The sequence below is a fragment of the Ascaphus truei genome, unplaced genomic scaffold (genome assembly GCF_040206685.1).
Source record: "Ascaphus truei isolate aAscTru1 unplaced genomic scaffold, aAscTru1.hap1 HAP1_SCAFFOLD_1127, whole genome shotgun sequence".
In the NCBI taxonomy this organism is placed as follows: Eukaryota; Metazoa; Chordata; class Amphibia; order Anura; family Ascaphidae; genus Ascaphus; species Ascaphus truei.
The window spans coordinates 1-25,174 of record NW_027453994.1 but is presented as its reverse complement, the minus strand read 5'-3'; the positions used below and the strand labels follow the sequence as shown (position 1 = coordinate 25,174).

The following is a 25,174-nucleotide window of genomic DNA, read 5'->3' as shown; positions in this document are numbered from 1 at the left end:
TAATCGATGTATTAGGGTTAAGGGTCAGCGATGTAATCTATGTATTAGGGTTATGTTCCCCATACAGTTAGTCAGCGATGTAATCTATGTATTAGGGTTAAGGGTCAGCGATGTAATCGATTTATTAGGGTTAAGGGTCATTGATGTAATCTATGTATTAGGGTTAGGTTCCCCATACAGTTAGTCAGCAATGTAATCTATGTATTAGGGTTAGGGTCAGCGATGTAATCTATGTATTAGGGTTAGGGTCAGCGATGTAATCTATGTATTAGGGTTAGGGTCAGCGATGTAATCTATGTATTAGGGTTAGGGTCAGCGATGTAATCTATGTATTAGGGTTAGGTTCCCCCTTTCAGTTAGTCAGCGATGTAATCGATGTATTAGGGTTAAGGGTCAGCGATGTAATCTATGTATTAGGGTTAGGTTCCCCATACAGTTAGTCAGCGATGTAATCGATGTATTAGGGTTAAGGGTCAGCGATGTAATCGATGTATTAGGGTTAGGTTCCCCATACAGTTAGTCAGCGATGTAATCTATGTATATGGGTTACGGGTCAGCGATGTAATCTATGTATTAGGGTTAGGTTCCCCATACAGTTAGTCAGCGATGTAATCGATGTATTAGGGTTAGGGTCAGCGATGTAATCTATGTATTAGGGTTAGGGTCAGCGATGTAATCTATGTATTAGGGTTAGGTTCCCCATACAGTTAGTCAGCGATGTAATCGATGTATTAGGGTTAAGGGTCAGCAACGTAATCGATGTATTAGGGTTAAGGGTCAGCGATGTAATCTATGCATTAGGGTTAGGTTCCCCATACAGTTAGTCAGCGACGTAATCTATGTATTAGGGTTAAGGGTCAGCGATGTAATCGATGTATTAGGGTTAGGTTCCCCATACAGTTAGTCAGCGATGTAATCGATGTATTAGGGTTAAGGGTCAGCGATGTAATCTATGTATTAGGGTTAGGTTCCCCATACAGTTAGTCAGCGATGTAATCTATGTATTAGGATTAGGGTCAGCGATGTAATCTATGTATTAGGGTTAAGGGTCAGCGATGTAATCTATGTATTAGGGTTAGGTTCCCCATATAGTTAGTCAGCGATGTAATCGATGTATTAGGGTTAAGGGTCAGCGATGTAATCTATGTATTAGGGTTAGGTTCCCCATACAGTTAGTCAGCGATGTAATCTATGAATTAGGGTTAAGGGTCAGCGATGTAATCTATGTATTAGGGTTAGGTTCCCCATACAGTTAGTCAGCGATGTAATCGATGTATTAGGGTTAAGGGTCAGCGATGTAATCTATGTATTAGGGTTAGGTTCCCCATACAGTTAGTCAGCGATGTAATCTATGTATTAGGGTTAAGGGTCAGCGATGTAATCTATGTATTAGGGTTAGGTTCCCCATACAGTTAGTCAGCGATGTAATCGATGTATTAGGGTTAGGTTCCCCATACAGTTAGTCAGCGATGTAATCTATGTATTAGGGTTAAAGGTCAGCAATGTAATCTATGTATTAGGGTTAAGGGTCAGCGATGTAATCTATGTATTAGGGTTAGGTTCCCCATACAGTTAGTCAGCGATGTAATCTATGTATTAGGGTTAAGGGTCAGCGATGTAATATATGTATTAGGGTTAGGTTCCCCATACAGTTAGTCAGCGATGTAATCTATGTATTAGGGTTAAGGGTCAGCGATGTAATCTATGTATTAGGGTTAAGGGTCAGCGATGTAATCTATGTATTAGGGTTAGGTTCCCCATACAGTTAGTCAGCGATGTAATCGATGTATTAGGGTTAAGGGTCAGCGATGTAATCTATGTATTAGGGTTAGGTTCCCCATACAGTTAGTCAGCGATGTAATCGATTTATTAGGGTTAAGGGTCATTGATGTAATCTATGTATTAGGGTTAGCTTCCCCATACAGTTAGTCAGCAATGTAATCTATGTATTAGGGTTAGGGTCAGCGATGTAATCTATGTATTAGGGTTAGGGTCAGCGATGTAATCTATGTATTAGGGTTAGGGTCAGCGATGTAATCTATGTATTAGGGTTAGGGTCAGCGATGTAATCTATGTATTAGGGTTAGGTTCCCCCTTTCAGTTAGTCAGCAATGTAATCGATGTATTAGGGTTAAGGGTCAGCGATGTAATCTATGTATTAGGGTTAGGTTCCCCATACAGTTAGTCAGCGATGTAATCGATGTATTAGGGTTGGGGTCAGCGATCTAATCTATGTATTAGGGTTAAGGGTCAGCGATGTAATCTATGTATTAGGGTTAGGTTCCCCATACAGTTAGTCAGCGATGTAATCGATGTATTAGGGTTAAGGGTCAGCGATGTAATCTATGTATTAGGGTTAGGTTCCCCATACAGTTAGTCAGCGATGTAATCTATGAATTAGGGTTAAGGGTCAGCGATGTAATCTATGTATTAGGGTTAGGTTCCCCATACAGTTAGTCAGCGATGTAATCGATGTATTAGGGTTAAGGGTCAGCGATGTAATCTATGTATTAGGGTTAGGTTCCCCATACAGTTAGTCAGCGATGTAATCGATGTATTAGGGTTAAGGGTCAGCGATGTAATCTATGTATTAGGGTTAGGTTCCCCATACAGTTAGTCAGCGATGTAATCTATGTATTAGGGTTAAGGGTCAGCGATGTAATCTATGTATTAGGGTTAGGTTCCCCATACAGTTAGTCAGCGATGTAATCGATGTATTAGGGTTAGGTTCCCCATACAGTTAGTCAGCGATGTAATCTATGTATTAGGGTTAAGGGTCAGCAATGTAATCTATGTATTAGGGTTAAGGGTCAGCGATGTAATCTATGTATTAGGGTTAGGTTCCCCATACAGTTAGTCAGCGATGTAATCTATGTATTAGGGTTAAGGGTCAGCGATGTAATCTATGTATTAGGGTTAAGGGTCAGCGATGTAATCTATGTATTAGGGTTAGGTTCCCCATACAGTTAGTCAGCGAAGTAATCGATGTATTAGGGTTAAGGGTCAGCGATGTAATCTATGTATTAGGGTTAGGTTCCCCATACAGTTAGTCAGCAATGTAATCTATGTATTAGGGTTAGGGTCAGCGATGTAATCTATGTATTAGGGTTAGGGTCAGCGATGTAATCTATGTATTAGGGTTAGGGTCAGCGATGTAATCTATGTATTAGGGTTAGGGTCAGCGATGTAATCTATGTATTAGGGTTAGGTTCCCCCTTTCAGTTAGTCAGCGATGTAATCGATGTATTAGGGTTAAGGGTCAGCGATGTAATCTATGTATTAGGGTTAGGTTCCCCATACAGTTAGTCAGCGATGTAATCGATGTATTAGGGTTGGGGTCAGCGATCTAATCTATGTATTAGGGTTAGGTTCCCCATACAGTTAGTCAGCGATGTAATCGATGTATTAGGGTTAGGTTCCCCATACAGTTAGTCAGCGATGTAATCGATGTATTTGGGTTACGGATCAGCGATGTAATCTATGTATTAGGGTTAGGTTCCCCATACAGTTAGTCAGCGATGTAATCTATGTATTAGGGTTAAGGGTCAGCGATGTAATCGATGTATTAGGGTTAGGTTCCCCATACAGTTAGTCAGCGATGTAATCGATGTATTAGGGTTGGGGTCAGCGATCTAATCTATGTATTAGGGTTAGGTTCCCCATACAGTTAGTCAGCGATGTAATCGATGTATTAGGGTTAGGTTCCCCATACAGTTAGTCAGCGATGTAATCGATGTATTAGGGTTAAGGGTCAGCGATGTAATCGATGTATTAGGGTTAGGTTCCCCATTCAGTTAGTCAGCGATGTAATCGATGTATTAGGGTTAGGTTCCCCATTCAGTTAGTCAGCGATGTAATCTATGTATTAGGGTTAAGGGTCAGCGATGTAATCTATGTATTAGGGTTAAGGGTCAGCAATGTAATCTATGTATTAGGGTTAAGGGTCAGCAATGTAATCTATGTATTAGGGTTAGGTTCCCCATACAGTTAGTCAGCGATGTAATCGATGTATTTGGGTTACGGGTCAGCGATGAAATCTATGTATTAGGGTTAAGGGTCAGCGATGTAATCTATGTATTAGGGTTAGGTTCCCCATACAGTTAGTCAGCGATGTAATCGATGTATCAGGGTTAAGGGTCAGCAATGTAATCGATGTATTAGGGTTAAGGGTCAGCGATGTAATCGATGTATTAGGGTTAAGGGTCAGCGATGTAATCTATGTATTAGGGTTAGGTTCCCCATACAGTTAGTCAGCGATGTAATCGATGTATTAGGGTTAAGGGTCAGCGATGTAATCTATGTATTAGGGTTATGTTCCCCATACAGTTAGTCAGCGATGTAATTGATGTATTAGGGTTAAGGGTCAGCGATGTAATCTATGTATTAGGGTTAGGTTCCCCATACAGTTAGTCAGCGATGTAATTGATGTATTAGGGTTAAGGGTCAGCGATGTAATCTATGTATTAGGGTTAAGGGTCAGCGATGTAATCTATGTATTAGGGTTAGGTTCCCCATACAGTTAGTCAGTGATGTAATCGATGTATTTGGGTTACGGATCAGCTTTGTAATCGATGTATTAGGGTTAAGGGTCAGCGATGTAATCTACGTATTAGGGTTAGGTTCCCCATACAGTTAGTCAGCGATGTAATCGATGTATTAGGGTTAAGGGTCAGCGATGTAATCTATGTATTAGGGTTAGGTTCCCCATACAGTTAGTCAGCGATGTAATCGATGTATTAGGGTTAAGGGTCAGCGATGTAATCTATGTATTAGGGTTAGGTTCCCCATACAGTTAGTCAGCGATGTAATCGATGTATTAGGGTTAAGGGTCAGCGATGTAATCTATGTATTAGGGTTAGGTTCCCCATACAGTTAGTCAGCGATGTAATCTATGTATTAGGGTTAAGGGTCAGCGATGTAATCTATGTATTAGGGTTAGGTTCCCCATACAGTTAGTCAGCGATGTAATCGATGTATTAGGGTTAGGTTCCCCATACAGTTAGTCAGCGATGTAATCTATGTATTAAGGTTAAGGGTCAGCAATGTAATCTATGTATTAGGGTTAAGGGTCAGCGATGTAATCTATGTATTAGGGTTAGGTTCCCCATACAGTTAGTCAGCGATGTAATCGATGTATTAGGGTTAAGGGTCAGCGATGTAATCTATGTATTAGGGTTAGGTTCCCCATACAGTTAGTCAGCGATGTAATCTATGTATTAGGGTTAAGGGTCAGCGATGTAATCTATGTATTAGGGTTAAGGGTCAGCGATGTAATCTATGTATTAGGGTTAGGTTCCCCATACAGTTAGTCAGCGATGTAATCGATGTATTAGGGTTAAGGGTCAGCGATGTAATCTATGTATTAGGGTTATGTTCCCCATACAGTTAGTCAGCGATGTAATCTATGTATTAGGGTTAAGGGTCAGCGATGTAATCGATTTATTAGGGTTAAGGGTCATTGATGTAATCTATGTATTAGGGTTAGGTTCCCCATACAGTTAGTCAGCAATGTAATCTATGTATTAGGGTTAGGGTCAGCGATGTAATCTATGTATTAGGGTTAGGGTCAGCGATGTAATCTATGTATTAGGGTTAGGGTCAGCGATGTAATCTATGTATTAGGGTTAGGGTCAGCGATGTAATCTATGTATTAGGGTTAGGTTCCCCCTTTCAGTTAGTCAGCGATGTAATCGATGTATTAGGGTTAAGGGTCAGCGATGTAATCTATGTATTAGGGTTAGGTTCCCCATACAGTTAGTCAGCGATGTAATCGATGTATTAGGGTTGGGGTCAGCGATCTAATCTATGTATTAGGGTTAGGTTCCCCATACAGTTAGTCAGCGATGTAATCGATGTATTACGGTTAAGGGTCAGCGATGTAATCTATGTATTAGGGTTAGGTTCCCCATACAGTTAGTCAGCGATGTAATCGATGTATTTGGGTTACGGATCAGCGATGTAATCGATGTATTAGGGTTAAGGGTCAGCGATGTAATCGATGTATTAGGGTTAGGTTCCCCATTCAGTTAGTCAGCGATGTAATCGATGTATTAGGGTTAGGTTCCCCATTCAGTTAGTCAGCGATGTAATTGATGTATTAGGGTTAAGGGTCAGCGATGTAATCTATGTATTAGGGTTAGGTTCCCCATACAGTTAGTCAGTGATGTAATCGATGTATTAGGGTTAAGGGTCAGCGATGTAATCTACGTATTAGGGTTAGGTTCCCCATACAGTTAGTCAGCGATGTAATCGATGTATTAGGGTTAAGGGTCAGCGATGTAATCTATGTATTAGGGTTAGGTTCCCCATACAGTTAGTCAGTGATGTAATCGATGTATTAGGGTTAAGGGTCAGCGATGTAATCTATGTATTAGGGTTAGGTTCCCCATACAGTTAGTCAGCGATGTAATCGATGTATTAGGGTTAAGGGTCAGCGATGTAATCTATGTATTAGGGTTAGGTTCCCCATACAGTTAGTCAGCGATGTAATCGATGTATTAGGGTTAAGGGTCAGCGATGTAATCTATGTATTAGGGTTAGGTTCCCCATACAGTTAGTCAGTGATGTAATCGATGTATTTGGGTTACGGATCAGCGATGTAATCGATGTATTAGGGTTAAGGGTCAGCGATGTAATCCATGTATTAGGGTTAGGTTCCCCATACAGTTAGTCAGCGATGTAATTGATGTATTAGGGTTAAGGGTCAGCGATGTAATCTATGTATTAGCATTTCTATGTATGCAGACCCAGAAAGGATACGGTCCGGTGTACGCGTTGCGCTCGTGACGGGGTGCCTGGTGGCGCTCTTTCCAGGCATCAGCACGACCGGATGGACTTCAGACAACTCACGACTGGGGGGAATGGCCATGATGTCACGTGGCTGGTTCTCCCTTATTGGCTGAACTGCTGCCGTGACATGGCCAATCCTCGCCCGCTACGACAAAAATCTTGTCGTTTCGCAAATGTGGTCGTGCATCGTGCCTTGTGTGCGCCCACAACACGCCGACTGGGGCCTGCCCCATAGAGGGCTGTACCTTGTGAGCGGCGCGCACTCCGTCGCGGCCACCATGGATGAAGCCTTATTCACTTAGCTGGGCTGTCTGCAGGGAAATGCCAGGTCATGACAAAGGCTGGGTGCGGCTAAGTACCGGGACAAATGGTGAGTGAGGAATGGCTGATTACCAGGTCCGGGGATGGGCTCTCAGCGAGGTAGAGCCTCTGATCCCCACAGACACCGAGGTGCCTTCCCAGCGGAAGGGAACCGTCTGCCGGGTCTGAGCCCTGTAGACATGATTCCTATTGGCAAGTTCAAATTTGCCGCTTGCCAGCAGCTAAGTCATCAAGGGGCCGTCCCGAGCGCTTATGCCAGCCCCCTTCTCTGATTGGTGCAGCTGGGCGAGATCTCGTCCTCCGATTGGCCGCACCGTCACGATCCGCGCTGTGATTGGTCTGCGGCCTCTGCTCGATGTTAAGTATAGCAACTGAAACCTATGTAAGGAGTAAGCCCGATCAGGGAACAAGAACAACTTTGGAGGCTCGCGGGACATTCAAATGTACTTTGTGTGAAATAGCACTGAGAAAGCACTGAGAAGCCGGGGAAGAAGACGCTCAGGGCAAGCCGACTGAAGCCGGCCCCTGCACCTAGTTAAGGCTAGTTTCTTGGCCTCAGACCCCCAGTTGGTGTTTCACTGTGCTTATGTATTTTGTGTGTTTGCTGGCTTGCCAGAATAAACTTTCGTTTATTCAACTTCTGTGTCCTGTCTGGTAATAGTGATCCAGTGGTAAACGTGGCAGGCTTTTTCTGGTGGCAGCGGTGGGATCACTAGGCTCAGTTCTGAAATTCTTGCGGGAGTTTCAGTTCTGAGTCAGTCTTGATTTCAAGACTGCAGCACAAGTGGTTGAAAATATATAGTGCATAGTCTGGTGTACCTCTCCTTTCACGTTCCCCATTTTGCTTAGTTGACCTGATCCAAGATGGCCGGAAGAGCTGGCCGTTACTGTGTCCATACAATGGCCGATATTGTAGATCGTTATAAGGGCTATGGTCTGACAACTGAGGGCAGAGAAAAGGTGGACCTCGCGGAGGACATTGAGCGGCACAAGGCCGGCTTGTCCGAGGTTGCCAATGCAGCGGTGGCTGCGGCCACTAACGCCCTTGCCAGGGGCTCAGGGGTCAATGTCCTTGTGAGTGATTCGGAGGGAACCCTGTGGTTAACCAGGGAGCCACACCTGCTGTGGCAATCGATTTTGTGGCTATAATGGCTTCTCTGGGACCTGAGGCGTCCGTGGAACAATGTGTGCAGGCCCTCCAGGTGGTGATGTGTCATTCTGGCCCCCTCCACGACCAGTAGTCATGCTTTGCCAGGTGGATAACTCCTGGCATCCCTGGCTTCAGAAAAGTGACAGAGCATATGCAACAAAAATGTAATCTGCCCCCCCCCCCGCACACTGGCCACTTGCTACTTAGCATATGCCATCCTGCTTTCTTAATGAATGCCGCTCAGTCTAGCTAGACCCTTTGATCTAGTAGCCACAAGCCCTCCTCTGAACAAATACTCTCACTTCTATTTCTTTGAAGCTCAAAGGTTTTCTGCTAAGCATTTCAAAGGCCAGGATATCGCACCCTAAGTGTCATCTCCTGACTATAATGTTAATTTCCTTACTCTTATAACTTTAAAATATCAAAATTATAGGGGACATTCATTCAATACTGGGGGTGAACGTTAATGTTCAGAAACATAACCCCTTTATGTGTTTGTACCTCAGTAATGCCCACACCCAATATCATCTTTCTAGGATGCTCCTAACTAAAGTTAGCTATACTTTAAAACCTAACTTACACAGCTTTATTCTAACATGAATTCAACATTTTCCTTACCACCCACTAAACTCTGCGCTTTATCCTGAGCGGGGGCTACCCTAATTCATACATTTACCCCCCACTAAACTCTGCGCTTTATCCTGAGCGGGGGCTACCCTAATTCATACATTTAACACATATGATTTCCCCCCTGAACCCCTATCCTGGATTCAGAGTACGTGGGCATTACTTGGGCTTCCTCCATTATACTAGGGAACCCTGTGCCTCATTTTACCTTTTCCTGGATTATGCTGAAGCAGGACGTCCTAGTGGTGAGTCGCAAGAACATTTTCAGGATGGGGTCTGCCCGGAGCCCAGGGCTTCTATATATCCGAGAAGCTCTCTTGATTCCCAGATACATTTCTGGGGTAACTCATAACTTGAGAACCCCGATACATAGCCACAATCTGTAACGACTTTCTCCGGCAAACCCACCCTGAAAGTTACCTCCTGAAAATCTCCCGGTCCCAGCACCCCGGGAAAAGGGTAAAACACAAAAATGGCAGTTTTCTCATAATTTGCACACAGTCACTGTAATACATACACACTGCCCGGGCTCAAGAGCTGACACTCTAGGACCCCAAAACACAGGTCAGGGGTAACCAAGCGGGCTTGATCTTTATTATAAGCCTGGTTAATTCCTTCCCTGCCAAAACGCCGGAGATCTATCGCGCCCAGTTCAGGACTCTGGACAAAGGCGCCGGGGACACCTACGTGGAATTAGACTTCCGGCTAACCAATCACAGCCGTAGGTGGGTAGCCAGATGCGGAGTCACCACGTTCCAGGGTGTGATGGAGGCCGCCATGATGGCCGATGAATTTATGACCACATTACAAGAAGTGGGTCCTGGCTCCCGCCCCCATGCTGGCAACCCAAGTCCCCAGGGCAGCTGACTCTCCCCAGGCCACCAAGCCGTGGCAGAGCAAGTCAAGTGCTGCTGGTGCAAAGCCCGTGGAGTTGGTCCACAAGCGCCGGTGCTACCAATGCAACCGGCCGGGCCATCTGCAAGTGTACACCCCCAACCCACCTCGTTCCAGAAACCCCAATCCAACGCTCACAAGCGGCAAGGCCGATCACCTACAGCGGAGCAAGATGAAGCAGTGCAGCAGGTGAAGCAGTTGATCCAGCTAGCGGTTCCAGCAGGAAGGAGGATCCAGAGGGACATCGTGTCGCAGCCGTCAGCTGGAGAACAATGATGTCCGTCAATGTTATTTGTATCCGGTGACCATAGGCCATCGGCAGGCGTCTGGCATGATGGACAGCGGCGCTACGGTAACTCTGGTGCGACCTGATATGGTCAGCCCAGAGAATCTGCTCCCAGGGACAGGGATGCAGGTGAGAATGCCGGATTGAGCCCCTAAGTCTTTGCAAGTTGCCCTGGTGTTCCTCGACTGGGGCACCGGTAGAGGAGTCCAGGATGTTGGGGTGTTACCAGGCTTGGACACCGACATCCTGCTGGGTAATTACTTGGGATGCTCCCGTGGCTGGGGCCAGCCGGAGCCAAAGTTGGACAGTTGCCCAGGCGAAGGTGACTTTGGTGCTGCCGTCCACTACCCTGATCATCGCTCCCCAGCTTTTGGAGCCAACACTTGCTGATGTCCCAGTAGAGTCAAGGCAGGTAAAACAGCACGAGCCAGACCTTAGTCCCTATCCATTCCAACATTTCTCTTGACAATGTGACTGAGGACGCTCAACCAGAGCTGAATCAGGAGTTCAGGGAGGCGGTGCAGACGGACCCCGGTCTGAAGGGCACGAGTCTGCCTACGATGGTGCGCCCGATTGGTTACTGTGGCACCGTGGGCTTATACCGGGAACAAGCCCCGGGTGCTCCGGTCAGACCGTGGACAGGTATTCAACAGCTAGTGGTCCCCGTATATATAGGGAACTGTAGTTGCAGGTAGCCCATACGATCCCTCTGGTGGGGCACCAGAGCCCGGCTATTGCAGACCTTCTACTGGGAGGGGGCATCACAGGAGGAATCTGCGTTTTGCCACATCTGTGATGTCTGCGAGCAGGTAGGCAAGTTGGGTGACCGTGCAAAGGCTCCCCTGAGACCGCTATCGGTGTTCAGCGAGCCTTTTCAGCGCTTAGCGGTAGATATAGTGAACCCTAGTCACTCGGGGAAGCGCTACATCCTCACGTGGCCGATTTTGCCACCCGGTATCCGGAGGCTGTAGCTCTGTCCTCGATCAAAGTGCGTAAGGTGATGTTGGCACTGATTGAGATCTTCACTAGGGTAGGTTTCCCGAGCAAGAGCCTAACCGATCAGGGGGCGCAGTTCATGTCCCAACTGCTCCAATGTCTCTGGGCTACGTGCGGGGTTAAAGGCCTCCACAAAGCCCCCTACCATCCCATAACTAACGGATTGTTTGAGCGGTTCAATGGGACCTTGAAACAAATGCTGCAAGCCAAAGGGGGAGACTGGGAAGCTCGCTTGCAGCATCTGCTCTTCACGTTTCGAGAGGTGCCGCAGGAGTCTACTGGCTTTTCCCCCTTCGAGCATCTGTATGGGCGTTGTGTCTGGGGACCGCTCAATCTGTATTGTGAGGGGAGACCGCCAATACTGATGCTTCGGTGATGCAGTATGTGGTGGGGCTCAGGGACTGGTTAGAGGAACTCATGTGATTGACACAGGCTAACCCCGAGGCAGCTCAGACCAGGCAAAAGCACCGGTATAATTGGCATAGCCATAGTAGAGAATTGATCTCTGGGCAGCAAAGTGCTTGTTCTGAAGTCCACTCGGCAGAACAAACTACTTGCCGTACACGTTTCACCAGCGGATGAATGAGTGCAATTATGTTTTAAACATGAATCCAGAGACAGAAAGGCACAGGACTTACCACATAAAGTGGGCCGGCGGTGTTGGCTGGGAGATCCGGCAAGCCAGGTTCTGCCCAATCTCCTTGCTCAGTGGAGCAAGTGGGGATCGGTCCCCAACTCACGGCTCCCTCACAGGAGATGTTAGAGGAGCACCAGGTCCTGTTTATGGATAAGCAGGGCAAGACCCATCTAACCGATCACCAGGTCAGCACCGGGGATCATCGGCCCCTCCACAAGAACGCGTACAGGGTCTCTGTGGAGGTGAAGCGGAGCATTGAGGGGGAGGTTGAGGAGATGCGGGCCGTAGGGGTAATTTCCCATTCTCAGAGCCCTTGGGCTTCGCCAGTAGTCCTGGTGCTCAAGAAGGATGGTACCACTCGGTTCTGTGTGGACTGGCGGCAGCTCAATGCTCAGACTGTGGCGGATGCCTATCCCATGCCTCGTATGGATGAGCTCTTAGACGAGCTCGCTGGGGCCAGGTATTTGACCACCATACATCTGTCGAGAGGGAAGGGCAGATCCAAAAAGGATCCCGTTGACCCCGGAAATATCGGCTTTCATCATCCCGAGTTTTCGGTCATGCCATTCAGGATGAAGAACACGCCGGCCACGTTCCAGCACCTGGTCAACCGGTTGCTGGAAGGGATGCAGGGCTATGCTAGGGCTTATCTAGTCTACATAGCTGTGTTTAGTGATGACTGGGACACTCATCTAGTTCATATAGCGGCGGTCCTAGATAGGATCAGGGAAGCAGGCCTTACACTAAAGCCATCCAAATGCCAAGCCTAGCCAAGTGATTTACTGGCACTGAACACAGAGAAATTCCACAAACACAACAAATACACTACTGGCTTGCCAACTGTATGGTGGAGTACACTAACACAGAGAATAAAGTGCTTTTATACATATACAACCCCTGTTCCCCAAAATATACATTTTTTCCCCTTCCAGACATGACACAGTGATTAGCTCTTTCCTGGAAGGGGTTACACAAAATATGACATCCAGGCCAAATGAGCCTCACAGAGGCGGCCATTACACACGATATAGGGGCATCCAGCCGGGCTTCACCTTTAGTATGTGAAGCTGTCTACCCCTACCATCACACTGGACACCTGGCAACCCTATGTTGCAGCTGGGGGCAAAATAGGTACCTCTAGGACTTGCAAAGGCAGCAATATCTGTACGTTGCAGCGTGGAGCAGTATTAGTACCTCAAGGACCTGCAGCGTAGTCTCAATGCTGTCTGCGTGTTTCTTGTAGAGATCCAGAGACTGCGAGAAAATCTCAAACCCGGAACCGAGGAGCCCAAGCTCCAGAGAGGACAAGAGGGCCCTGTGTGTACAGTACATACATATACACTTTTTAGTACATATACACATGAATAAATATACATACACACATACACCCACACACACGTATACATATATATACACATATAAACAGGTTCCCCCATATACAGGAAAGGATTGAGGTTATAGGGGGGCTCCTGGCATGCTGATCCCCCTAAATACAGAAAAGAATTGGGATTACAGGGGGGCTCCGGCATACTGGTCCACCCATATGCAGGAGAAAGGATTGGGGTTACAGGGGGGCTCACGGCGTGCCAGTCTCCCTCATATACAGAAGATAGGATTGGGGTTACAGACGGCTCCCGGTGTGCTGGTCCCCCCATATACAGGAGAAATGATTGAGATTACAAGGGGGCCCTGGCGTGCTGGTCCCCCCATATACAGGAAAGAATTGTGGTCACAGGGGAGCTCCAGGCGTGCTTGCCCCCCATATACAGGAGATGGGATTGGGGTTGCAGGGGGGCTCCCGGCGTGCTGGCCCCCCATATACAGGAGATGGGATTGGGGTTGCAGGGGGGCTCCCGACATGTGACAATGGTATTTGGGACCAAGGCTAAATTTCTAAAGCTTCCAATAATGAAGCTACAAATCAGAACAAAAACTCTAATACTATCCTAGCCCCTTGTGGGTTGCACATTGATACCCTGACATCCAAAACCTATGCCAAATTAGGTGTACTTTACAGGAACAAATCCTCCCTAAGTCTGCTGGTCAGAAAGTGTATCACACAGCAGATGCTAATGCCAATTAAAGACTATGGGGACATACTATATGGCTCGGCACCTCAAACCCACCTTGGCAAACTTTATATTCTACAACTCAATTTGCTGCTTTGTCCTCCAATGCAATTACAACACATTGTGAAATACTCAAAGAAGATTGGTCATCACTTGAGTCTAGGCGCAAAGTTCATCTCTTCTGTCTTGCCTTCAAATACTTTCTGGGCAAGCTACCAACTTATCAGAACAAGATCCCCACCCCAACCACATGCAGCACTTATCATCTGAGATCTGACTCCAAAAGACTGTTCATGGTCCCAAGGTTCAGCAAAGTATCTGGCCGCTCCTCCTCCTCTTACTGTGCACCCCAAAACTGGAACAACCTACCGGAAACTCTCACATCCACCACCAGTTTAAGTTCTTTCACAACTAAAGCTGTCTCTGTCACGGTAGACCAAGTCTTTTAACACATTTATATTTTTGGGATCAGTCTATAGGCAAAACAAGGCAGTGAAATAAAATGGGGTTTATTTGGATAAAACCTCGGAAATACAACAACACACAAAATACAGAAATATACACACTTACTGGGGTCTGGAGTATGAGAGCTAGCCTTTCCTCGGTGCAGGGCTTACCCTGGTCGGAACCTTGTTCCGGACGTCCTGTACCGAGATTCAGCAGAAACTCCTGACCGGGACCTAGTACCGATACTCCTGGAACTGTTTTTCGCAACAAAACGTGACCGCGATCGCTAGTTCGTTTGTAGAATTGGCCGCAAAAGTCAGGACTTTGTCTCTGAGAGGCAGGCTTAACTAGCTTCAAAACTAAGCTGGTTGCTCTGATATTTAAAACAGAGCAACTTTGAAAAGCCGCCCTGGCTTCATTGACATAAGCCACTGGATGGTCTGGTACTCTAACTCGGCCATCTCCTTATATACCCTCTGCTAAGCTATCCTCAGCATGGAGGAAGGAGGAGCGACCAATCATAGCGTGGGCATTTCTCCCCAACAGCCAATAGGAAAGGGAGCTCATCATTTGGCTGACGTCAAAGGAGGGGTGTGCCAAGCTGGCTTGGGATAACCCCGTGGGCGGGACATATGGACTGACTAATGGGAAACGCGCAGACATTCTGCCGCTTCCCCTAGTCAACCCATTGCCACCTACTGGGCAGGCTCCACTGAGTCTGGAAGACCAGAGGATTCTCCCCACAGGGGGTCTCTGTTCTCTGGACCCAGTACTCTGCCCTGTCCCAGCCACTTAGCACCTCGACACCTCTCAACATCCCGTCTCCTCTTTCATCTATGGACTCTATGCAGACTTGCTGGCACCTTAACCAGATGCCCTGGCTGACTGCATAGAGCCTTATAGTAAATGTAGAACACATTATAAAATACACTTTAATAAAGAATATACTTTGGGGAATCTTATACTTATACTTATAATGGGAATGGATTTGGGATATTTGGAAATCCAGGAGTCTGGGGGACACTGGGTTGCCCCGGTGTAATTCACCCCGCGTACCGGAAAATCATCAACTTCGGCCCCCGAACTCCTGCAAACAAAATAATTGTATTTCTACCCAAATATCCCCCCTAAAACTGACACACAAGAAATCTCACAGTTCTAGGGCAAAGGGAACAAGAAAATAGAAAAACCCGGGGTCACTTTAACCCCACGTTTTCCGGGGTAACCAGAGGGCTTAACCTTTACTAGATAGCCTGGTTAACCCCTACCAGCAGTCTCACATTTTAATCTGGTCTGTAACTGTTATATATGCTATAATATACATTATTTTTAACTGTGCATGCAATAAAAACACAAAAGAGAGTTGGGAGCACAAAGTGAACAGTGATATACATACAACTCCTATGTGGAGATAGACACAAATTGTGTCTGAAAAGATGTGAAGCCAATAGTCAAGCAAAGGTAAGTATTGAGCTTGATGCTCAAGGAGTTAAAAAAAAACCCCAGCCATAGCCTCACCGCTCATACCAATGAGGGGAGTGAAAAGGGATGGATGTGATGGAATAAATAAATATAATTAATGTCACTCACACGGCCCTGTGTGAGCGCTGTCACGTAAAGGTATCTTTGTCCTTCTGTGGTGTAATATACGTCACAACAGAGGATTTCCTTACACATCTATGTCCTTGTAGGTGGTTGTTAGTAGACAGTCTGCCCCTCGGTATAGATACACACACAGACACAACCAGATTCAGTGTGATAAGGATTGTGTGGTACCAAGTACTGGCACCAGGGGGGTTAGGTGACCCGGAAGACGTGCCGGCACTTGTACTGCAGCCCTCCTTGTACGCCGGCACTTGTACTGCGCTGCAGCCCTCCGCTCAAACCACGCCGCCCCCCAGCTCCCTGCATGCAGTGCGAGCGCGCCGACTGAGGCAGCGGGGCCTCAGCCTCTCACTCCTGCGCTGTATCGTTAGAATCCCTTCACGTGATGTGCCGGCGAAGCGCGCGTTTCACGTGAATACATGCTTTCTCAAGGCGCAATATTGGGGGGGGGGGAGGAGGGGGGGAAGAGTCCCAGTCCTATACCTGGGGCTTTTGTAGCCGCGTGCAAAAAAGGTTGCATAACATATTAACCCCTTGTGTGTCTAATCAAATGCCTTGAACCTGCAATCTTGTTCTGATTGTTTTTAACAATTGCGTATGCTATTAGGCGATTGGCACACTTCTCCCTGCTTTAGAACACTAAGTCATCTTAAGCATTACAAGGTAAGTATTCCCTAAAGCACAGTTATTAGGTTGCCCTGCATATAGCAACCAGAATGGGAGAAATAGAAGTGATTTTTCATAGAGTTAATACCTTATGTTCACTTGGGTTATTTGTTACATTTTCAGATTACGGATCTGTGATCATTCAATAATAATTTCGTTTTGAATGCCATTAATTTGTTTTCCTATACACCTTGTAAGGTCATATTAGGATAGTATGTTGAAATGTTACGGCAGGATTTTTCCAAAATAATTTCCATAATAATGACAACAATCTAGTAAAATTCATTGGAATAGACGAATTCTCCCCTGGTATGCGAGAGGGGACTGGGATAAGGAGCTCCTTAAAAAAGAATCTAGGTGGATATATGTGCCTGGCACATTAGCACCCGAGGGATTGCACGTGGGATTCGTCTTCAGTCCCATCCTCTAAATAGGAGAAATCATATTAAGCATCTTTTAAACGCTTCGGCCAAGTTTATATCTTAATAAAGTATACGGTAAATATAGAACTGGAGATATAATGCATTCCTGGAAATTGGGTTAAAAGTCACTACTTCGTGACAATAATTGTCAAAATTATTTTGGAAAAATCCTGCCGTATCATTTCAACATACTTTCCTAATATGACCTTGCAAGGTGTATAGGACCCCCTCCCCCCCCCACGCAATAGTACGCGAAACGTGCGAGTCGGCGGCGGCACATTCACACGCAGGGCTTCTAACGATTCAGCGCAGGAGTGAGAGTGACTCACCAGTGCTTCCCTGCAGAGGAAAGGACTAGGCAAAAATAGCCTCCAGGCAGCCGAGCAAGCTAGGGGGCGTTCTCTCAACACCTGCAGCTTTCCTATAGAGTCTACACGCCATCAGCCTTCCCCGGGCTGCAGTAATGTGTCGACTTGCAGGTGTTTAAAAAAATACCACAGTGGTCCATTGTAAATTGGCCTTGGTACTGAAGAAGTTACAATAATGTATCAATTTAGGCTTTTCATATTAAAAAATACATGCACAGTGTCTGGTGTTTTATTGTCCTGAGAGTCCCGACATGAGTGCACCACCGCAGTCCGTGTTCCAAAAACCCGACAAAACGTACGCTTATTTAATATGGGCCGCGATTAATGCAACCGATGATAAGATGGCAACAGTTGGTCAAATTTATCAGTATTTTATCAAAAACTATGACTTTTACAAATTTTCACCAGATGCTCGTGTGTGGAGGCGTGCAATAAGGAAAAAGTTATGTATCGATCCGTGTTTTTTCGTATTGATCCCGGTGTTATTGGAGGGTATTGGTGTGTATCACCAGATTTTTCCCGTATCTTTGATCATGGAGACTTCAAAAGGCGAAAGGTCATGCTAAAACCAACTAAGAAACGTCAGTCGCTGGCAAGCAATGCGCCAGCGACAGCGCCAGCATCCAATAACGGTCAGACCGTCAGTGAAAACCTGGTGACCGGCAACCCTTGCTGTCTGTCCCCGCCCGGATACCTGCAGCCTGAGCCGGATTTCGCGTACAGATTCCAGCAAGCTTGCATGTACCAAAGCGATTTCCAGCCTCATCCGCTGGCACCTGTCAACTACGTGTATAATCAAGAATACGGGACTGGCAGTGGCTCGGCGCCAGCTGATTGGCAAAGTCTATGGTGAGTAATGTTGCCGTATTTTATTCTGTTTTTGAAATATCAATATCAATGCTCAGTCAAGCGATTCTCCTGTAAGCAATATCATTGGCTGAGCGGCTTCTACAGTAGATACTGCACAATAGGTGGAACGCTAGGCGCATGCGCATTGGAACCTTCTTGAAACGCATATGCGTGTCATCACATCAACAGTAGGCGCATGCGCATGTGAACAGGAGACGCCCCCCGAGAAAATTATTGGTGGGACTGACTGTGGGAACTTCTTTAGGGGACTGACGGACCATTACAGTAAAACTTGTACTTTTGTTTTTCCTCAGAAAAGAAAGCTTTGTCATCTCATGCGGAAAACGGCACATGGAGGGATTTCGATGGATAATATCGCTTTGTGTAGCAATGCCTGCACATTGCTGAATCGGATTTAAAAAACTACGTACCGGAGTCTACAGTTTAGTGGCCGTTATTGATTAGGATAGAATACTGTAACTGAGAGCTCCATAGAAAACCTGAAACAGTATGCTGTTGTTTTCAGACCGTATACAATACTTTTTTATATATACTGTATAATAAACCCGAAAAATAAAAAGTATGCATTTATTCTACATGTATTCCAGTACATATGTGTATTCTATACCCGTACAGCATGTATTGTTTTAATACTCTTGTGATGTACAGTACTGAGCATGCCTACAGTATACAGTACTGTACAGTATGCCTGGACAGTACTGTATGTTCTAGAAACTCTGTACAGAAAGTCAAAATATTTACAGTAGGATGGTGTACAGTACAGTAAGTCAGGCCTGCACAACTCCAGTCCTCGAGGGCCGCAAACAGGCCCGGTTTTATCCTGAAAACCGGGCCTGTTTGCGGCCCTCAAGGACTGGAGTTGTGCAGGTCTTGTGAAAGTAAAAACATTTCTTTATTAATACAAGTTAAAACAAGCAACAAGTCAAAAAATAAACAACAGTTGAACAGTCACGCAAATTCGATCCCCACCAGATTGTCCTTCCAGGGCCGATGCCTTGTATGGCGCAAAATGCCATTAATGGAGTCTCGAACGCTTTTCATTAAAGGATCTAAAATTGACAAATAGCGCCGCAATTCCTCCACAATAGTCCTTCTTAAATTTTCAGGAAGCGCCCTTTTTTCGCGATTTCCTTTGTAGTTTACATTTTTGGCCCACCCGCAGTACACCAAGTAGGACACGTGGTGCTTAAAAATTAACATGCCATACTTCTGGGGTAAACCAGCACTCATCACCATATACTTCTCCCTGGCAGCTCGCGCAGGATGATGTCGGGCACCGTATTGATGCAAGCGTATGTAGGTTGGATTCTGGGAGCGGGTGTGCTTCTGGGAGCGGGTGTGCTTGTGACGGCGGGCGAGGGTAGGTTGTCTGGGAGGAAGCTTTCCTCCTGTCTTGGTCGCCATGTTGTCTCCTGGCGGGTCTTGACGGGGTTGTCATGTTATCCTCCTCGTCAACGGCATACATGTACACAAATCTTCTGGTGGAGGGGGTGCTCTTGGTGTTGCAAGGTGGTCGAAGGTCCCATTCATCACATCCATGCCACCCTCCTGCTCCGGCGTCGGGGATACAGGGGCATGCACACTGAGCAAATTATGTATCCCCGCTATGTCAGTCTCTATCTCCTCCATCCGTCGATCCATCTTCTCCATCAGTCGATCCATCTTCTCCATCCGTCGATCCATCTTCTCCATCCGTCGATCCATCTTCTCCATCCGTCGATCCATCTTCTCCATCCGTCGATCCATCTTCTCCATCCGTCGATCCATCTTCTCCATCCGTCGATCCATATTTAGCATGGTCTCTAAAAGAATGCGGTCTAACGAGCTGGTTCTTGTGCATGGGGTGCTGTGGACATCTGGGTGGATGAGTACTACGGAGGATGAGATGGGGGTTCCCTGGAGAGAAGCGGCAGCGTCGTCGAAGAAGATTGGAGGAGGTGACCTGTGGATTTCCAGGAGAGAAGTGGCAGCGTCGTTCGAAGAGGGATGGAGAAAGTGACCTGTGGATTTCCGGACGAGAAGCAGCATAGTCGTTTAAGCGTAATGGAGAAAGTGACCCGTGGATTTCCGGGAGACCAGCGGCAGCGTCGTCGAAGAGTAGTGGAGAAGATGGGCTGTGGGTTTCCGGGAGAGCGGCAGCAGCGTCGTGGACGAGTAGTGGAGAAGATGGGCTGTAGATTTCCGGGAAAGCAGCGGCAGAGACGTCGAAGCGTAATCGAGGAAGTGGCCTGCGGGTTCGATGGGTTGGCAGCCATCTGTTTTGCCTTGAGTGTACATCACAGAATTTCTTCTTGACATAATAAGGCTTACGTGTATTAAAACCCTTAGCCTTTGGGATCAGCAGAAGGTTTTCTTTATTAGCCTTAGCCTTTCTCTTTGGACTTGGCTTGGAAATGGCTCCTGCCTTTCGCTTTTTCTGCGCGACAGGCACGGCAGAGGCGAGTGGCTTCCTGCGTCCGTAGAATCGGGGTTGATCCATGGAAGCAGATGGCACAATGCAGTATCTGAGTGCAGAAAATCAGATTCAATATTGAAGCGTGTGTTCAGACTTGGCTCTTATGTGCAGCCTACTCACAAGACGTTAGTAGGGTAAAGGCAATATCAGGATAAGTGGAATCTATGGAGTCCTCTAGACGCAGACAGGATACAACTCAGGCTCAGAAGTCAGGTGCAAAGATACATGGGAAAATAAAGAGAAATCTCCATGGTGCAGGTCAATGGTACAAAAGGTATCTTTATGAAAATGCTAAAATTGTGCACTTACAATATAAAAAAGTATAGTAAACATGTATCACTTAAAAGTGAATGAGGAGTGTTAGGGATGTTGCCGCAGCTCACCGCACCTCCGACACTTCGTTATTCCTGCTTGATGAGCTTTCTGTGGTCCCCTCTCCACCGCAATGTCTGGGGATCACCTCCAGCACTCTCTCCGATGCGATACGTCACTTCCGGTGTAAACAATGACCTCCGTCGCATCACTTCCGGTGCGGCTCGAGATTGATAGCTTGCAGCACCAATCCTCACACTTCCTGGGCGGGTCCACTCTACGCGTTTCGCCAATAGGACAGCTGGCTTCGTCAGGAGAAGTGTGAGATAACGAAGCGTCGGCGGTGCGGTGAGCTGCGGCAACATCCCTAACACTCCTCATTCACTTTTAAGTGATACATGTTAACTATACTTTTTTATATTGTAAGTGCACAATTTTAGCATTTTCATAAAGATACCTTTTGTACCATTGACCTGCACCATGGAGATTTCTCTTTATTTTCCCATGTATCTTTGCACCTGACTTCTGAGCCTGAGTTGTATCCTGTCTGCGTCTAGAGGACTCCATAGATTCCACTTATCCTGATATTGCCTTTACCCTACTACCATCTTGTGAGTAGGCTGCACATAAGAGCCAAGTCTGAACACACGCTTCAATATTGAATCTGATTGTCTGCACTAAGTTTGTGTTTTTTCTGTTGTTTTTCCCCCATGCTCCCCCTGGGTTGTGAGAATTTGTATCGATCATCTGGGACCAGTCAAGACAGTCCCTTCCAGAGGGTTTGAGCAGGGGGTTACAACTTTTATTAAGTTTATGGTTGCACTATTTTAGTCACTTTAAGTTATAGCACTATTATATGTTTATTATATATTTTTCACTGAATTATTAGGGTTATATATTATTATAATTAGCATTTTATTAGCGCCTGTTTTTTCACTATCACCTTGTCACAATGCAGTATCTGGTCAAGGGCAAGTTCAGACACAGATCATCGAGTGGTGGGCTATGCAAAGTGTGTAACCTTTTATGCATGGCGACGAGGTACAGGTGTTGAAAGTTGGCGTGTGAGTCATTATCGTATAAATACACCATCCATTTTGTGGATTCACTGCACATTAAATACACATCGAATATACATTCTTGTGCTTGTATTTCTTTCTACTCGCAGCTATGCCTGTTATAAAGATTTCAAAGGATCTCAGCATGAGAATTAAGGAGATGTACACGAGCGGACACCGAATTGCTGCTATCCAACGCTGGTTAGCTACTTCTGGCCTCGTTGTGCCATCAACCACCGTGTGCTATCATGCACACGGAAAAACCAAACAACGCACGAGGACACCAACGGTAACTAACGCGTAAGTATATTTATATAACTATATAATACAGTATATCTATTATTGTTTATATTGCTGCATCTATTATTGTTTACTGTAAATGTTGTGCTGAACTTGTGGCCTACTGCACTGTAACTTACCGGATTGTTGTTTTTCTGTACACTGTAGGGAGACAACTCTTCTGGTCGACAAAATAAGTGAAGAGAATGATGAGAAGAGTGACTTAAGGGTCAAATACACTCTGCTGCAAAATCACAATCTCACTGTATCCGAGGCCAGCATAAAGAAGATGAGACGCAGAATTGGGTGGAAATATGGATGTGTGAGGTTAGTACTGGACAGTACAGGAGGTTAAAGTGTTGTTTAAGAAACTATACTGTACCTATAAAATTATTCCTTGTCATTACAGAGCATACCCTATGATAAGGGACGTTAACAAGATCAAGAGAGTGGTCCAGGCCCAGGCATGGATCGACAGTGGGGAAACTTTCCAGGATTGCATCTTCACTGACGAGTCTACTGTATCGCTGGAGAGATTTGCCACCTTTGCATTCCACAAAAAAGGTCGCATATCTATGAAGCCGCGTCCAAAACACCCAGTGAAGATGCATGTGTGGGGTGCCATCTCTAGGCGTGGACCAGGATGCATCGTCATCTTTGAAGGTACAATATAAAAAATATAATTTTGCCTTATGCACTGTACTGTACTAGTGTGCAGTTTTTTGAGCACTTTTCTTTTCTTGTTATAGGAATCATGAATAAAGCTTTTTTCCAAGAGCAAATTGTGCCTGAGATTGTGGAATACATCACACGCGAGTTCCCCAATGGTCACCATTTCTACCAGGACAACGATCCGAAGCACACCGCGTCAACAGCGCATATTCATGAGCCCGGTATCAACTGGGTGAAGACGCCAGCGGAGTAAGTGCGGTAACCGTGTCTCATTTTTTCCCACTGTTCATTAAGTACAGCAGGGCCCCGCTTCTCGGTGATCCGCTTATACGGCGGCACTGAGAAGGGGGCCGCCATTTTGGATTCTCAGTCGCGCATGCGCAGAACGGGCAGGTGCGCCCGGCAAGCATGCGCAGACCACAGGTTGCGCGCACATACCATAAATTGCACATGCGCAGAACGGCAAAAATGCCGGTTTGCACATGTGCAGAAGTGAAAATCGCCGGATCCGCTTTCCGGCGATTTTCATTACACGGCGGGCCTCTGGAACCCGCCGTATACCAGGGGCCCTGCTGTACATATAAGTTAGATGTGTCAGCCTCAGAGGAAGCTGGGCTAGTAAGAAAGGTTTTTCAAGCGATCATTCCAGACTCTTCCCACCCTTAATTGGATTGCTTTGGTGCATCCCCATTGCGGGGGTACGGTTATGGGAAGGACAATAGAGAAAAGGTATACATTTCTTACTTTAATTTATCTTTCTCCGAGTCCTTCCATGAGCGTACACAGACTTTGCCTGTGCCGAAGAGGTATTTTTTGGAAGACAGTACTTCTGCTCCGTGATGCAATAATGTTTGAGAAAAGTCCTGGCAGCTAAATGTATGACTGGGGATCTTAAGTGGGATGAGGGGCATAAACCCATTGTGTGTACTGCCATGGAAGGACTCGGAGAAAGATAAGTAACGGGAAGAAATGTATACACAGACACACACACACACACAGACACACACACCTCAACTGTTTTCTCCCTCTTCTCTCCCTCCACTACCTGTTCTCCCCTCTTCATGTCACCCCTTTACTTCCATTCTCTTCCTGCCTGACCTGCTCTCTCCCTCCCTCTCACCTGTTCTCCATTACCCCTCTCTCTTTCCCCACACCTCACCTGTTCTCCATTACCCTCACCTGTTCTCCATTATCCCTCTCTCTTTCCCCACACCTCACCTGTTCTCCATTACCCCTCTATCTCTCTCTCTTTCCCCACACCTCACCTGTTCTCCATTACCCCTCTCTCTCTCTCTTCCCCACACCTCACCTGTTCTCCATTACCCCTCTCTCTCTCTCTTTCCCCACACCTCACCTGTTCTCCATTACCCCTCTATCTCTCTTTCCCCACACCTCACCTGTTCTCCATTACACCTCTATCTCTCTCTCTCTCTTTCCCCACACCTCACCTGTTCTCCATTACCCCTCTCTCTTTCCCCACACCTCACCTGTTCTCCATTACCCCTCTCTCTTTCCCCACACCTCACCTGTTCTCCATTACCCCTCTATCTCTCTTTCCCACACCTCACCTGTTCTCCATTACCCCTCTCTCTTTCCCCACACCTCACCTGTTCTCCATTACCCCTCACCTGTTCTCCATTACCCCTCTCTCTTTCCCCACACCTCACCTGTTCTCCATTACCCCTCTTTTTCCCCACACCTCACCTGTTCTCCATTACCCCTCTATCTCTCTTTCCCCACACCTCACCTGTTCTCCATTACCCCTCTCTCTTTCCCCACACCTCACCTGTTCTCCATTACCTCTCTCTCTCTCTCTCTCTTTCCCCACACCTCACCTGTTCTCCATTACCCCTCTCTCTCTCTCCCCACACCTCACCTGTTCACGTTCAGTATTTCGGGATCTTTCCGCAGATTCCGCTCTGAGTGATTTTCAGACGACTGCAGCGAGCGCGAAAAACCTCACAATAGAACTGAGAGGGGGGAGAGGGTGAGAGGGTGAAAGGGGGAGAGGGTGAAAGGGGGAGAGGCTGAGAGGGGGGGAGGGGACAGGGTGAAAGGGGGACAGGGTGACGGGGAGAGGGGGAGAGGGTGACAGGGGGAGAGGGTGAAAGGGTGAAAGGGGGAGAGGGTGAAAGGGGGAGAGGGTGAAAGGGGGAGAGGGTGAAAGGGGGAGAGGGTGAAAGGTTGAGAGGGTGAAAGGTTGAGAGGGTGAAAGGTTGAGAGGGTGAAAGGTTGAGAGGGTGAAAGGTTG

The 25,174-nt window shown here is 46.6% G+C and overlaps 1 protein-coding gene across 1 annotated transcript in view; it reads right to left on the bottom strand.

Moving 5' to 3' along the window:
- ARHGEF39 (Rho guanine nucleotide exchange factor 39) overlaps nt 1-24,881 on the bottom strand; it is a gene marked incomplete at both ends in the record, with an annotated part of 59,707 nt that extends 34,826 nt beyond the window's left edge. Inside the window, 2 exons of the mRNA XM_075581214.1 lie at nt 12,895-13,015; nt 24,800-24,881. Of these exons, the coding sequence (XP_075437329.1) occupies nt 12,895-13,015; nt 24,800-24,881 (203 nt within the window). The remainder of the gene's footprint in view (nt 1-12,894; nt 13,016-24,799) is intronic.
- Between the last annotated feature and the right edge of the window lie 293 nt (nt 24,882-25,174).